This window comes from Gymnoscopelus microlampas (assembly GCF_963454915.1).
Source record: "Gymnoscopelus microlampas genome assembly, chromosome: 16".
NCBI classification, from domain to species: Eukaryota; Metazoa; Chordata; class Actinopteri; order Myctophiformes; family Myctophidae; genus Gymnoscopelus; species Gymnoscopelus microlampas.
In genome coordinates this window covers 32,882,794-32,896,851 of record NC_139953.1, presented here as the reverse complement: position 1 = coordinate 32,896,851, position 14,058 = coordinate 32,882,794, and the positions used below count along the sequence as shown (strand labels likewise).

Here is a 14,058-nt window from a genome sequence, read left to right as displayed (position 1 = left end):
ACACAGCCTCTACACACAGTCACGTAAACAACTGTCTCTAAAACTAATTGACATCACTACACATCCTGTGTGGACATTTCGATCCAAACAGACACCTCATCGCTACACCATCGCAAGTTGACACACGCGCACGCACACACACACACACACACACACACACACACACACACACACACACACACACACACACACACACACACACACACACACACACACACACACACACACACACACAGAGCGTGTGAAGTTAATCCGGGGACCAACACTAATCCTAAACAATGAGGCAGAATTAACAGTGTGTGCGATGAAATCATAAACACAGTAAAATAACATTAAGATAGTAAGGCCTCCAGTGCTACAAAACAACCACACACTCGATAGCAGTGCACCTGTGCACACAAAAATATCCTTTTCACAACATAATACAACATTTCATGCAAATTAACTACAAATGTAACCACTAAGAGATTCTATTCAGCCTGATTTCATTTCCTGGTTTAATCCTCTTCAGTAACACGCTATGTCCACCAGGGGGCATCGTGCACCACTGAATTGTCCTGAAACAGTAGATTCCCTAGTGTTTATGAATGCATGTTTGGAATGCATGTGTGTATCTGTCTGTGCATAATCTATGAGAGCATATCAGTGTGTGTCCATTTAACCGGCTGTGGGTATCATTGCATTTGCATCTAAGTGCATCTGTGTGGGTGTGTATTGTGTGTCTGTGTGCCTGGTATGCACGCTATGCGAAGACTGTAGTCTCGTCCAAAGAAGGAAAGCTGAACAGCTGGTGAGGTGTCAGATGTAATAGGAAGAGATCTTGGAGAAGTGTGTGTGTGTGTGTGTGTGTGTGTGTGTGTGTGTGTGTGTGTGTGTGTGTGTGTGTGTGTGTGTGTGTTTGGGGGGGGGGGAGTAGTTCTCTGATCTACAGAGGTATGTGGAAATTGCTGCCGTTTTACTCCATAATGGAATCCAATACATCGCTAGACCGCGTGTGCATGCATGCATGCATGCAGTGTAATATAGCACGTGTGTGCTTTGAGAGTTTGAGTTTGAGAAAGTGTGTCTGTCGGTCATAGGATACATGACATAAGTATGTGTGTAAGTATTCATTGGAATGTACCCTTTATTTTCCAGTGCATCAAATGCGCACAGAGAATTTGAGCACATCCGTTATATATGTATGTACTGTGTGTGTGTGTGTGTGTGTGTGTGTGTGTGTGTGTGTGTGTGTGTGTGTGTGTGTGTGTGTGTGTGTGTGTGTGTCTCACCATTGAATGATCTCAGTGATCTGAGCCTCCCAGTGCGCCACGCTCTCCTTCTTGTCAGCTAGCTCCCTCATCTCATCCTCCAGCTGTCGGTTACTGCTGCTCAACTTCTCAAACATGCTGGTCAGCTGAGAAAACAACAAAGACAGATTCAAACACATAGACACACACAAAAAGTATTGTATCAGTTGGGAGTTTGAGGTAATGTTGAAGATATAACAGTGCTTTTTTTTATGGTTTTCTACTTGTCACATAGCCAACTGAACCTGAGCCTATATGGCATGATACAGACATGGTATGAAAAGAAATCCTGCAGACTCTGACGAAAATAACAGAATAATAAATAATACCAAATAATAAATAACTACAATTCATTATGGTAAAAAGACAATCTGAATTACTTCAGGTGAGCTTGATTTATCCCTGCAGACATTTTAACGGCCTTGCTGGTGGAAACCGGGCTTTAGAAGATTAAATAAATCACGGTGCTTCTCTCCCCCCACCCCCTTTTTTCTTCCCTAAATATCCAGCTATTGTTTTGGTAAATTTTCACTCACTCACGTTACTTAATGGATCCCGTTTCAGATTTATCTTTACACCTGCTGTTCTGGGGGCTATGTGGCGTGCAGTGAAATTTGTGACATCATGGGGTCAAATCTGACTTATGAACTTTGTCATCAGTGCATGAGTCTTAACCTCTCTCTAATCCTTCCTTTCACTTCACGCCACACCACCTAATAGGCCCAGATACCCAGAAATGTCCTTGCGAAGGCGCGGTGCAGCAGTTGAAGGCCCTGTGATGTGGAACCCCACATCTCGTCTCTGGCAAGCCTAGGTTCAAATCCCATCGAGAGCCTTTTACTTTCGGCATTGTGGCTACTCTTTAAATCTTTAATAGTGTCTCAACTGGGAAAGTCAAGCTCAAGGGGGTTGGCCTACACATTCTCCCTTTCATAAACTGACACGAGACGTGTAATTACATTTGAATCTAGTTTCAATATTGCTTTGTTTCTCCTGCAGCCTCATAAGTGGGAACATCACATGCCAAGATGAGATAAGCCACGGCTAACGTATTCCAGTAGTATTCTGCCTATGATTGGTTTATGGGTTTATGATAGACAGACGTAATGCATCCCGGGTATTTTGGATTTTAAAAACATCAGTGTTGGGTATGCAATAGCGGAATAATAACTCTTCAATAACAATCATGTGCTATCATTCCACTGGAACTCCTACCCACATGTGTTCTACATTTGACCAGGACATTGCCTTTTCAACTTTCATACACAGACCATAAAAATAACAAACACCCTGGCTTTTTATTCCACATGTCAGAATGCCTCCTCTCCTTTCCCGAGACATTATTTGACTTGGGAGCTTCTTGCTTCCAACTTCCAAGTACCCATTCCCAACTTTCCAAAGTCAATAGAGTGCAATCCAGAGGGCCATTCCATGGGAGTGCGTGGGAGGCTATGGAGTGTTTTTAACAGAGGATATTGAACAGTGATTACTTTGGCTTCACCAGAAGAGAGGGAGGGGGGCAGAGGAAGGAATGTGCTGAAATAATTACCTGGGGTTACTTAGGGTATCGCAGTCTTTTGTGAGCAATGGCTCGTTTATACTTTGTTGCACAAAGTGTCGCTCTATCATGTCATAAATGCAAATTTGACTCGCCGACGAAGGCTTATGGCCGAAACGTATCGAAGTTTGCTTTTAAATGTCTACTATCACAATTCCATTAAAATAATGGCCTTTTAATATTTCTCAAACACAAACTCTGGCATCCCTATTTTGGGCAAATGTACTAAATTACTTTAAACTTCATCTTAGAAGACTTCCGTACTTGTAGAACTGCTATTTTAGCTATTTGTCATACAACAAAGTACAGTATATGGGCTTCAGTGGTTAGTGCCTTGGAGTTTTTTGTTATTCTGATGTCTATTTGTATCCTTATCCAAATATATCAAACGTACACATTTTTTAGTCCAGGAAGTGCTCCTCCCCAGACTTTGCTTTTGTCCATAGGGTTGTGCGATGAAGAACAAATTAGTTTGAGCATGTGTAACAGCCATCTCACTCACCTTATCCAGTTCACTGGATAGCTTCTTATTTTCTTCAGTCAGAAGTACTCTCTCCCTCTCGTACTTCTGCTTGTACTCCGTCTCAAACTCTTCACGCTCGCTTTGGCTGGAAGGAAGAGAACAGACACACACACACACACACACGTTTGTAGTACTATACTTTTTATAACATTTTATGACAAGCCGTTTTAACCCTAATGGCAAAAATAGAATATCTACAAACTTACAATGCAATCGGTTGTCATGGACTTGCGATAACATTCTACATTCATTCTTTAAGCCTCAACCCTACCCTTAACCTTAGCATTCCAAGTTGAATGCATTCCCCAGCCTGACGAATAGCAAAATATAGCAGATCCACAAACTCGGCCCGATCTGTTATGAACTAGATCTGCAATTTTCGCTCAACGTTCACCTATTATGACCAGAATAGGGTTGCTAGGGTTCATGTGGTAAAGGAAGGGAAAACATCATCCATCATCCAAGCTTTCGGGGGGCCCTGAGCTTGACCATATTTCAAAGCCGAACTAAGGTGTTTGGGACAACAACCACATTATTCAGCCCAAACATATTAAAGCAGTCAGAACGTGATACCCTGCCTGTTGTGTGGATAATAAAAATGAATTAAGATGACCAGCAAGGGGTGATCCTGTCAATGCTACCAGGCAGGGAAGCTAGGCTTGAGGGTACAATAACAGAGCTCTGAGGGCTTTCTGCCTCAAAAACAACTATATTAGAAGTTGATCAGGCCCGTGCCCTTGAGAAGTTCCCAGGGGTTCCACACCACAACAAAACTAAAGAAGACTTTACTTTTATTTCTGACCGTTTCATTTCCTAGTCACACAGTGAGATGTACCTATAGTGTTTGTGTTGAGAGAGCGGCTGTTTTTTTAATCCTTTGTTATAGAACCACCTTCAGTCGTGAAGTGAAAGGGGGGGGGGGCATTTACAAAAAATTTAAGGAAGAATTTTGTAAATAGTGTGGAAGTTGAAAGTGGGAAAACATTTAGAAGATAAGGTAGTACTACTAGCAGAACTACAAATTGAATTATGGTTAATGTAACTCTCTATTCCATTATGGACTATGATGAACTATTCAAAAGGGAATTACCATCTGTTGTATTACTGCTTTCTACACAGGGGGTTGAGCTATTTTTAAAGTGGTCATAATTACCTCACACATTCATCGCTGCAAAGGAAAATTAAGAAAACGACAGACATTATCACAATGGTTGGGATGCCTTGTGACATTTTGTTTCATTTAAATGGTATATAAATACAAATAAAATGTTGCTAGGGGTGGGGGAGTCTGTGTGACGCAGGAGTAAAGTTCTGGGGTTCCAATCCTCTATAGTGCATCAGGCTTGGTCGGGTGTTCTAGAAACGGAATGAAATAAAAAATGACAAAAAATAAATTAATTAAATACGTCCTGTACCTCTCGCGGCGTGTCTTTTCCAGCTTGTCTTTGAGCATCAGGATCTCTTTCTGCAGGGCGAGGTGTTGGCCCTCCGCATCACGCAGCTCTTTGCGTAGGCCCTTCAGCTCGGTAGCGTGCTGCGCCTCCCGGCGGTCCAGCTCCTCCTTGTACAGCAGAGCCTTCTTCTCTAGGTCCCCCCGCAGACGGCCCACCTCCTGGTCTGCAGTGGACGGGGTGGCAGAGCCCATGGGCTTCGACTGGGGGATGGAGGGGGGTGCAAGGCAGAGGGTTTAGAGAGGGGAGGCATGGGTGAGGCGTGAGAGATGGGTGGAAAAGAGTGGATTAGGAAGGAAGGCATTGCAACGTGTGTGTGTGCGTGTGCGTGTGTATTTGTTTGTTTTACCTTTAATCCTTCCAGCTCCTCTTCTAGTTGTCGGCTGTACTGCTCATTGCGCTCCCTCAGTTTCCTCTCTTTCTGTGCCTCCAATGATTGTTCCTCTGCCTGGGCCTCCATCTGACGGCGTGCACACGATTAGAGAATGATCCTCTATATATGCTTCTTTTTCAATCCCACGCTCAACACAACACACCTTGAAACACACCTTCAAAAAGGTTGGTTTCATTTCCCATAATAGGCAAATGAGACGATACCAATACAGATTCACCAATTGAAATACAGCACAAATCTATATTCTGCATGGATGTCTCGTATAAATAATCATGAAATTTCATGAATATTCACAGGCAGACAATATTAACAAGGGCTCCACCAGACACAAACCACCACATACCGTAACACAGACACAGATAGGGAGTGTGCTACAGTAGCAACTACGGGAGACTACTCTACCTCCTTCTTGGCCCTCTCGGCCTTTCGCACCTCCAGGCGGAGAGCCTCCACCTTCTGAGTCTGACTCTCCATCTCCTCCTCCTTATCGCGCAGCTGGCGACCCAGGCGCTGCTTGGCCGACCTGGACGACAACACATTCAGATTAACACTTTGATTTATCCAATAGTCAAATGCATTGCTGCTCTTGCCAAAAACACAGTTGGGAGGTGTAAGTAAAAACAAAACTGAGTGCAAAAAGGAAACAGTAATGACGTCCCTAAAGAATACGATATAGAAATATAAATGGCATGAATGAAATAAACCCCAGGGCTTTCTGAAGGAGACAGTGAAGTAAAACAAAAAAACTATTTGTCAAATTATTTATGCATGTATTGCATCAATTGCAATCAATCAATTAACCAACCAAACAACCAATTGTTCATCACACTGTCAGACATATCAATCAGTTAATCACCTATCAATGAGCCAAACAATGCAAAAAAAGGGCTACAAAAAGGGCTAAAAGCCCTGCAACGTCATTCAGAATTGAGTGTTCTGAGTCGGCAGGACGGTGAGACGGAGGTACATGGCTGGTGTTTGTCAGTGTCATTAGAGACGACGGTACATGGCTGGTGTTTGTCAGCGTCACTACAGACGGAGGTACCTGAGGTCTGTGAGTCTCTCGTTGAGCTCAGAGAACTCCTGCATGGCCAGTTTCCTCTGGCTGTGAGCCTCCTTCAGTTCCTTGGACTGAGACTTCAGCTTCTCACTGGCGTCCAAAATATCCTGGTGAAGACATTGCATTCCACCGTTAAGACGAGGACTCGGAGTGTGCGGGAGTGCAACTAACTGTATCTGTGTTTGTTAACCACTATCAATCCGGCATGTCCTATTATGGGCATGTCATTATAGGCGAAAATGTTCACACATTTTCAAAAATAGCCGAGCATGTAGATTGGCTATTTTCACTATTCATCATGCAGCCAAGTATAAATTAGGGCTTTGTATTTGGATAGAAATCAGTGTAGGCTAATCAGTCCAATGGCACTGAGCTGTTGGATTGACAAAAACAAACACATTTTCTTTGGTTCTGATTTCGGAAGCAGTTCTTATTGGTTTTAATGTTACAGAGTATTCAGCTCTGGGCACACCTCTGACGAGGACATACGGTCCTCACATAGATGGATGTACAAGAACAAACATGCAGTACACACCCAGAGCCCCAGTGTTACCTTATGCAGGTCGTCCCTCTCCTGCGAGAGGCTTTTCATCTGTTTCTCCATAGTCCTGATGTGTTTGGACGAGTCCTCCAGGTCCCGGCGTGCCGACGACACATCCTCCAACTGCTTCTCTAACTGGCCCGAGTCTGACACACAAACACACACATGTGTAAACACAAAGTCTGTAACAAGTTCCCACTTCATGTCTTTGACAATGATCACATTAATCAGGACATTTCTAATTTACAATGAAACTTGACCCCTTTCTACCTGGCGTCCCCATTTTGGGCATGTCAGGCAAATATTTTCAAAGATCTTCAAAATTCTTTGAATAAGTGGTTAAAACCAGCTAGCTTTTGACTCATTTAAATTTGCTGTTTGTTTCCACATGTTTCTCCTGGTCCATCTTGGATTAGTTAAAATTGCATCATTCATATTAAAAGGATTACAAGTTAAAAGCATTCCGTTCAAATCCCACAAATGGTAGCTTCATGCCACTGGCTCTTCACATACACAACAAAAACTGACCGGTAGGACATCTCTGGGGTTGTACATTTACATGTCTGGCTATCAGTGTAACTGACATACTGTATATGAACTTTGTAAGCCTAGAATTTTAGATTTACAGGGTCTCCTACGCGCCATGATTCGTGGTTTCATGGTCCTTGGGCCAATGACACCCACTCACACAATCTCAGTGGCGCCTATCTGAAGCAAACATTTATTAAAATAAGAACAGATAGCCTTTTTGCAATATGCAAAGTTTTCATCATACTGTAGCAATTCCAAGCATAATCATCTAATAATGTATTGCACATTATTCTGACAGATTTCCTGCTTCACAAGTCGTATGATCAAGCTATTTGGCCTTACATTATGTGTACTTATCAGGGTGAAGTGAGGTCTATTTAATATTACTTATCACTTGGACTCTTTTGTGGTATTTAGTATATAGTAAAAAACGGAATCCACAAGCCACTGAAGTAGTTTGGCTTAACCACTTAACAAAGGTAGACCTTTATTAATCCCACTGGGGAAATTCTATTTTCGACTTTACCCAGCTGATGGCTGCTCAGGTAGTATGTTAAAGGTTAAGTACCGTACTATATCTTGCTCAGAGACACTTGGACACATAAGGGGGCTGACCGGGGCACAAACTGGTGATGTTCCGGGTGGCCTCTCTACCCACTAAGCTACGGCGTAGCCGAGAAAGCCCTACATGTCCATAGTCGTACAACAAGCGGTTGTTTTGACAAACTTCACCTCGCCAGGTTAAAAGTGATTGGACCAAGAATCCATCTTCCTGGCCTGGGCACGCACTACCGAGCAGAGCTGTGTAAGAGCAGAAAGATTAAGTACTGACCAGCTATCTGTTTCTTTAGGATGTCGATTTCACTCTTCAAACTCCTGATCTCCACCTCCTTGTTGATGCCGAGAGGAGCCTCGCCCGACGGGTGCTGTAGTGCCTGCACCGCCTGGGTCGACTCTGTAATGTACGGTTGGACTCGTCACATGTGTGTAGTTTTAACCCATACTTCAGAGATTAATGTTCATAGTAAAGACACCATATAGACACGTTTTTCAGCCCTGTTCTAGGGCGGTGCCATTGCTCCTGTTTTGCAGTCAGTTTTGCACATAACTTCGGGGGCATTGTCAGGTCGGTGACAGGAAACGACACACAGGTCAAACAGCATCAGCTGTCAATCTATGTTTGATACATAACAATACGGAGCCATCCTCTGTATTCAAAATGAGTTACAGTATCATCAAAAATGGAAAAAAGAACCACAGAAAACCCTTATCCTGAACTGTGATTTTTTTGTTCTGTTGTACTAAAGCTGCAATCCATAACATGTTTAAGTTATATTTACCAATCTATATGGTAGAGTATGTTAATACAATATAACCAACACAACTGTGGTCGTTAGAGGTGGTCTCCCTACTCTTCCATTGAGAAATGTATATCTGTGGTCGGGTAGGGCCACAGATATAACACTGACACTAGATATTGTATGGAGCTCAAAGCGCAGTGTCTCCGCTTCCCAAAAGGGCTTTTCATCTTTAGCTTAGCAGTAGAAACTTTGGCACTAGGGCGGGAGACGGTCTGTTTGGTACACAGCAAAATCCTCAGTGTTCATTTATCAATTTGGAACTCAAATAGACCCTTTACGGGTCCATTTGGTAACATTTGTACATTGTCAGAGTTAAATTAATACTTTTTACAGTGTATGAATACATTTCTAGAAATAGATGGGATGTGCTACTAGACAGTATGCAGTATGATACTGTGCCAGTATAGTCACATGCACAGTACCAGTGGGTCTTAACCTCACCTTGTAGTTTGCGGCAGAGCTCTGTTTTCTCCTGCTCCAGGCGGCGGATGCGTCTCTCGTAGGCCTCGGTGGCCAGGCTGTCCTCCAGGCTGCGTTGGACACCCGAGTCTATGTCCTCCCGTGGCCCCTGACCCTGATCTGCACATAGCTCCCGCAGGCAGCCCCGGTCCGACAGGGTGCTGAGGAAAGGAGGACATGGTTATCCACTTTCAACCTGGCTTCTGGTGCATCATTTGGTGTCCCAGGCGAATGGCATTTGCCAGCCCAGAACTTTCACTTTTTTTACGCTTTTTGCACATGAATCTGGTTTTAGATCGGTGCTACAATGGGCGATGATAAGGAGTCCATCTCAATCCATGCCCATCCATCTACAGTACATGTGATACACATATGTTATAGTCATGTGTTATTGTCTGCAAGACAGCGAAAAGAGCAGTACTTTGAGCTCACAATGATGTTGGGGGGGGGGTCTGTGGGGCAGTCTGCAGGAGGCGGTCGGTCTGTGGGGGGTATTAGCATTTCCCAAGCTTATGTGAAGTTTTCCTGGCTTGTTTTTGTTCATAAGTAGTAGTAGGGAAGCAGCTGTTTAGCAATCTACTACCAGTTGGCTTCGTGGCTACGAAGACACTTGCCACTTGGTAGCATGTGAATCAGTCTGTGGAAGCACACGTAACCACATGGGCACAGACCCCCCGGGTCGTGACTTGTGTCTCATGTTATGTTATGCAACCTCATTATTACCGTTGTCTTTCTCTGTTGTACTGTGAGGAAATGTGATCAGGACACGTCGTGAGCTTACGACACTGCCGTTCTGTACGACAAAGTAAACAGTAAATCCAGTATTAGGAAAAGTGAGGAAGAAAGGACGGCAGGGAGGGAAAGGGAGAAAAAGAGAATTGACTCTCAAGAAGGGGATGGATGAAAGGATCAGAAAAAGAAGAGAGAGAAACTGATAGACAAAGATGGTAAGGTTGACAAGAGGAAATGTTGTGTAATGGAACTAGATGGCTAAAGAGGAGAAGAAGGGAGGAGGGGAGAGAGAGCAGAAAGAGAGACAGGAAAGACCATTATCACTCAGCCTTGAAGAGATAAGAGACGTAATTGGGACTGTATGTGACTTTCTCACGGGCAGAGCGTTTGGGGGGGGGACAATGCATCAAATCGTGAACATCACCTTATTAGGGGAGCATACAGAATACTCCTACACAGAGTGCAAAGAGCAGATCCGCCTGGGGGGGTCGATGGTGTCATTTTGGGGGAGCTCTCGTTTTGGTTCACTCAATGTCCTGTCTGTCTGTGTTTGTTTCCAACAAATACATGACTTTTTAATCACTTCCACCCCATGGCCCTTTTTTAGGCATGTCATTATTGGTGACGATTGTCAAAAATGTTGAAATATTTCCAACATTTTCAAAAATGCCATTTTTGAAAATAGACGATCTACACGCTCAGAACGCGTTGCAGGAGAGAACCTGGATACACACTAGAAACTTTTTGAAAAGAGAAACAACAATAACGCGTCTTCTTTCCATTGTCCATAATAGCAAAACATAGGTGTATGTGAACGACGCATTGTGAGTGTACGGTAACGTCGTGCGGGGGCAGTTGGTGTGATGCCACTTACCATTTACTGGTGTAGGTGAAACCACAAAAGGGTAGGTGATGGCCAGAGAAGGCTGTGTGGGACGGAGGGGGCATCGTTTCCTGAAAGACAATGAGGAGACAAGCACAGAATGAGAGACAACACACTGGAGAGAGAGAGAGAGAGAGAGAGAGAGAGAGAGAGAGAGAGAGAGAGAGAGAGAGGAGGGGGTGGGGGTGCAGTGAGGAGATTGTGAGTGTTAGAACCAAACAAAAGTGAGTGTAACATATAGAGATGCAAGGGAGAGAGAACAGGAGAGGAATGAATGACAGATGGCTCCATAAAGACTGGCATGACTAAATAAGGAAGCAGATCAAGGAAGAGAGTGAGAAACAGGGAGAGAGAGAGACTGTGGAGGGGAGAGCCTGTACTATTGTGAAGATTGTATTTTATGATGCTGACATTTTCTGTTTGATTCAGACGTCAAACAACTGACAAGAAAACGGTGAAATGGAGGATGGGGGGAATTGGATGATGGATTATTAATACACACAGTAAAATCCTCACTGTTAATTCATCCATCCATTCATTTGGTTACATTTTGTGCACTCTCTGGACACTGAGGATGTTACTGTGTATGGATGAGATAAGTCGGATTCAGGCTCCCGCTTTGGTTATGCTCGGGTCACGGGTGTTGCGCTCTGAAATGAGCAGATCTATAGCTCACAACGCGCCGCGCTGGGATGCGTTGTGAGCTTGTAGATCGGCTATTTTCAGCATGCAACCAAGTGTAGAATCAGCCATTACGACGCCATCAAGGCCCGCCAAAATACATTTTTGTCAACAAAATCAACTGTAGATTTAGTGGACTAAAATGTTATGATATTAAAACTATATATATTAAAACTAGACAAAAACTTTTCAGATAAAATATGACTAAAACTAAATTAAATTTTATTCAAAAGACAATGACTAAACTAAATCAAATCAACATTTGCTGTAAAAATGAACACTGAACACCACTTACAGAGTTCTTGAGGCAGTCGTCATCCACGTCAAAGTTGGACGTGTCTGTCGGACTGCTGACCTCTGGGATGTAGGGGGCCTCGCAGTTACGGATGTTGTCCCAGTCAATGCCTGAACAGAAGGGAAGAGGGGCAGGGGGTTAGTTATTGTTAATGAATATCAACGTGGCCTCAAAATATCAGTGCCAAATAAGAGCATATGTGATATCTATGGATATAGGCGATGTTATGCTATAATATCTATTGAATAAAGTTATTTGTTGATCAGCATTTTTCATTGCCAATTCCTCCATGTGTATAGTTCCTGTCACTGTCAACAGTAGGGGTTTACTGTTGGTCTTAGGCTGGTGTAGAGTTTCTCCAATGGGGGTATGCATACCCCTAGGAGTATGCAGAGGTACTTACTGTACCCCCTGTATAACATGTCAGAGAAAGTGGACCTTTTTACATTTTATTTTATTGTTATGTTTGATGATGAAACGGTGAGATATGTGTATGAACCTGTTGATGTGTTAACCCAAATAGAAATAAAAGAAAGGCTTGATTGGCACAATTGTTATTGAATAGAAAGCCATACTTATTTAGCCATTTTATTTCAAACATTCAACCCAAAACTGGACTTACTGAAATATTACAGTTTGAAATAAATATTCTCAGGAGGCACTAATTGCAACTCTTCATTTCTTCTTATTTCTACTGTTATATTTTTACAATAGTGCGTTATTTTTCATTCATAGCATCATATGCTATGTATGGTCTTCTCTTGGCCCCGTGGAGGAATCAAATGCAAGTCTCTACGGCAGTGGGCGGGTACATTACCTGTGCACTACCTGGACACAATTGTGAATGGCGTGAAGTCACATGTCTGCAATAGCGATTATGCAGAGTGATACTAGTCTTAAATTTATCATATTTTTACAATTACGTTGATGGAACCAAATGTTAAAATACTGTGGCACGGCAGTATCCTTTAAGATAAAATCGTATGTCCAGGCATCCCTTTAAACATCCCTTTGTTTACAGTATGTAATCAAACTATGCTGTGACATTCACAGTGACAGCTTTTGTCTTCAGTTAATATGAATTGAGATATTTGCATACCAGTGAAGAATGGATGTGCCTTGAAGTCCTCAATGCCATTCTGGCCCAATCGGTGCTCTCGGCTGCAGATGAGCCGGCGAACTAGGTCCTTTGCATCGTCCGAAACGTCTGTCAACTGCTGAGGGAACTGGAATCGCTCCTGTGTTATCACATAACCGCAAAATAAAGCAAAAATAAAAGCTCATGACTGAAACATTTAGTCAGGCCAGGTCCTAATCTGTGATTTGTGAAACAGCACGAAAGGAGCCCCCACACACACACATTAGTACACCGTATCCTGAAAGATTATTACAATATGTAGAATTATTATGTTTAGGTATTATCGTTCTAAACCTATGCTCTTGCTGTTCTACATACTGCCAACCAGTTGAAGAAAGAACAGACTGAGTGTTACTCTGCAGGGCTGTTGGCACTTATTGCATTGTCACCATATTGTTGTAACAGGAATCCTCGATCATTTATCAGGATTCCCAGTAGCTAAAGACTTAGCGGCGACTGCTAGTCTTCCTGGGGTCCAATCTAGTCCTACATCAGGAATAATTCCAGATTAGGGAGTTTGTTGGTATGTATTGTGTGCATGTCCCATCAAAAGTACACCAATCACAGCTCATGTGCATGACGTCAAGAAAGAAAATCATCTCCAGCCATGACTGAACACTGCATGAACAGTCTGCAAAACCAGAAAATGACTGTTGAAGTGAAATTCATGAAGTGTAAAAGTTGGAAGAACTTTTCTGCTTATAGGTGAACTTAAGTATTTTTTTTTAAACACTATTTCCATTTGGCCAAAAGAAACGTAGTCTGTCACCACAATAGCCGACATGCCCACACACAGCCAGGAACATTTCTCATGATTCATGGTATATCGCTCATATTTCCCCATTAATATTATACTGACATGGCATTGAGCAAGGAGGGAGAGAGAGAGAGAAAGGCAAACTGAGTACATGCTTCCCCAGAGACAAACAGACAGAATTAAGAAAACAGGAAATTCTTCAAAACCAAACACCTGTGGGATGTCGAAAACACGGACACACACACACACAATATGTATTATACTGAATGTATATCATCGCTGTTGGATTGAAACTTTGTACATGTTTAAAATCGCAGAAATAGCAGATCAACAAGCAAACAACGCATCGCAATGAAGTAGACCTAATGAAGATGTACCAGTGACATTGAAACATTGTCATTCCTT

At 42.9% G+C, this 14,058-nt stretch overlaps 1 protein-coding gene across 2 annotated transcripts in view; it reads right to left on the bottom strand.

Annotated features, from left to right (window-relative positions):
* The window catches only part of cdc42bpab (CDC42 binding protein kinase alpha (DMPK-like) b), a 104,601-nt gene that overhangs the window by 26,084 nt on the left and 64,459 nt on the right, over positions 1–14,058 (bottom strand). For both annotated transcript variants that reach the window (XM_084083063.1, XM_084083064.1), the window contains exons 8-19: positions 12,858–12,996; positions 11,759–11,868; positions 10,774–10,853; positions 9,150–9,328; positions 8,180–8,302; positions 6,829–6,962; positions 6,261–6,382; positions 5,618–5,738; positions 5,171–5,281; positions 4,786–5,024; positions 3,350–3,455; positions 1,272–1,396 (exon numbers count right to left, since the gene is read on the bottom strand). In XM_084083063.1, the coding sequence (XP_083939189.1) occupies positions 1,272–1,396; positions 3,350–3,455; positions 4,786–5,024; positions 5,171–5,281; positions 5,618–5,738; positions 6,261–6,382; positions 6,829–6,962; positions 8,180–8,302; positions 9,150–9,328; positions 10,774–10,853; positions 11,759–11,868; positions 12,858–12,996 (1,589 nt within the window). The remainder of the gene's footprint in view (positions 1–1,271; positions 1,397–3,349; positions 3,456–4,785; positions 5,025–5,170; positions 5,282–5,617; positions 5,739–6,260; positions 6,383–6,828; positions 6,963–8,179; positions 8,303–9,149; positions 9,329–10,773; positions 10,854–11,758; positions 11,869–12,857; positions 12,997–14,058) is intronic.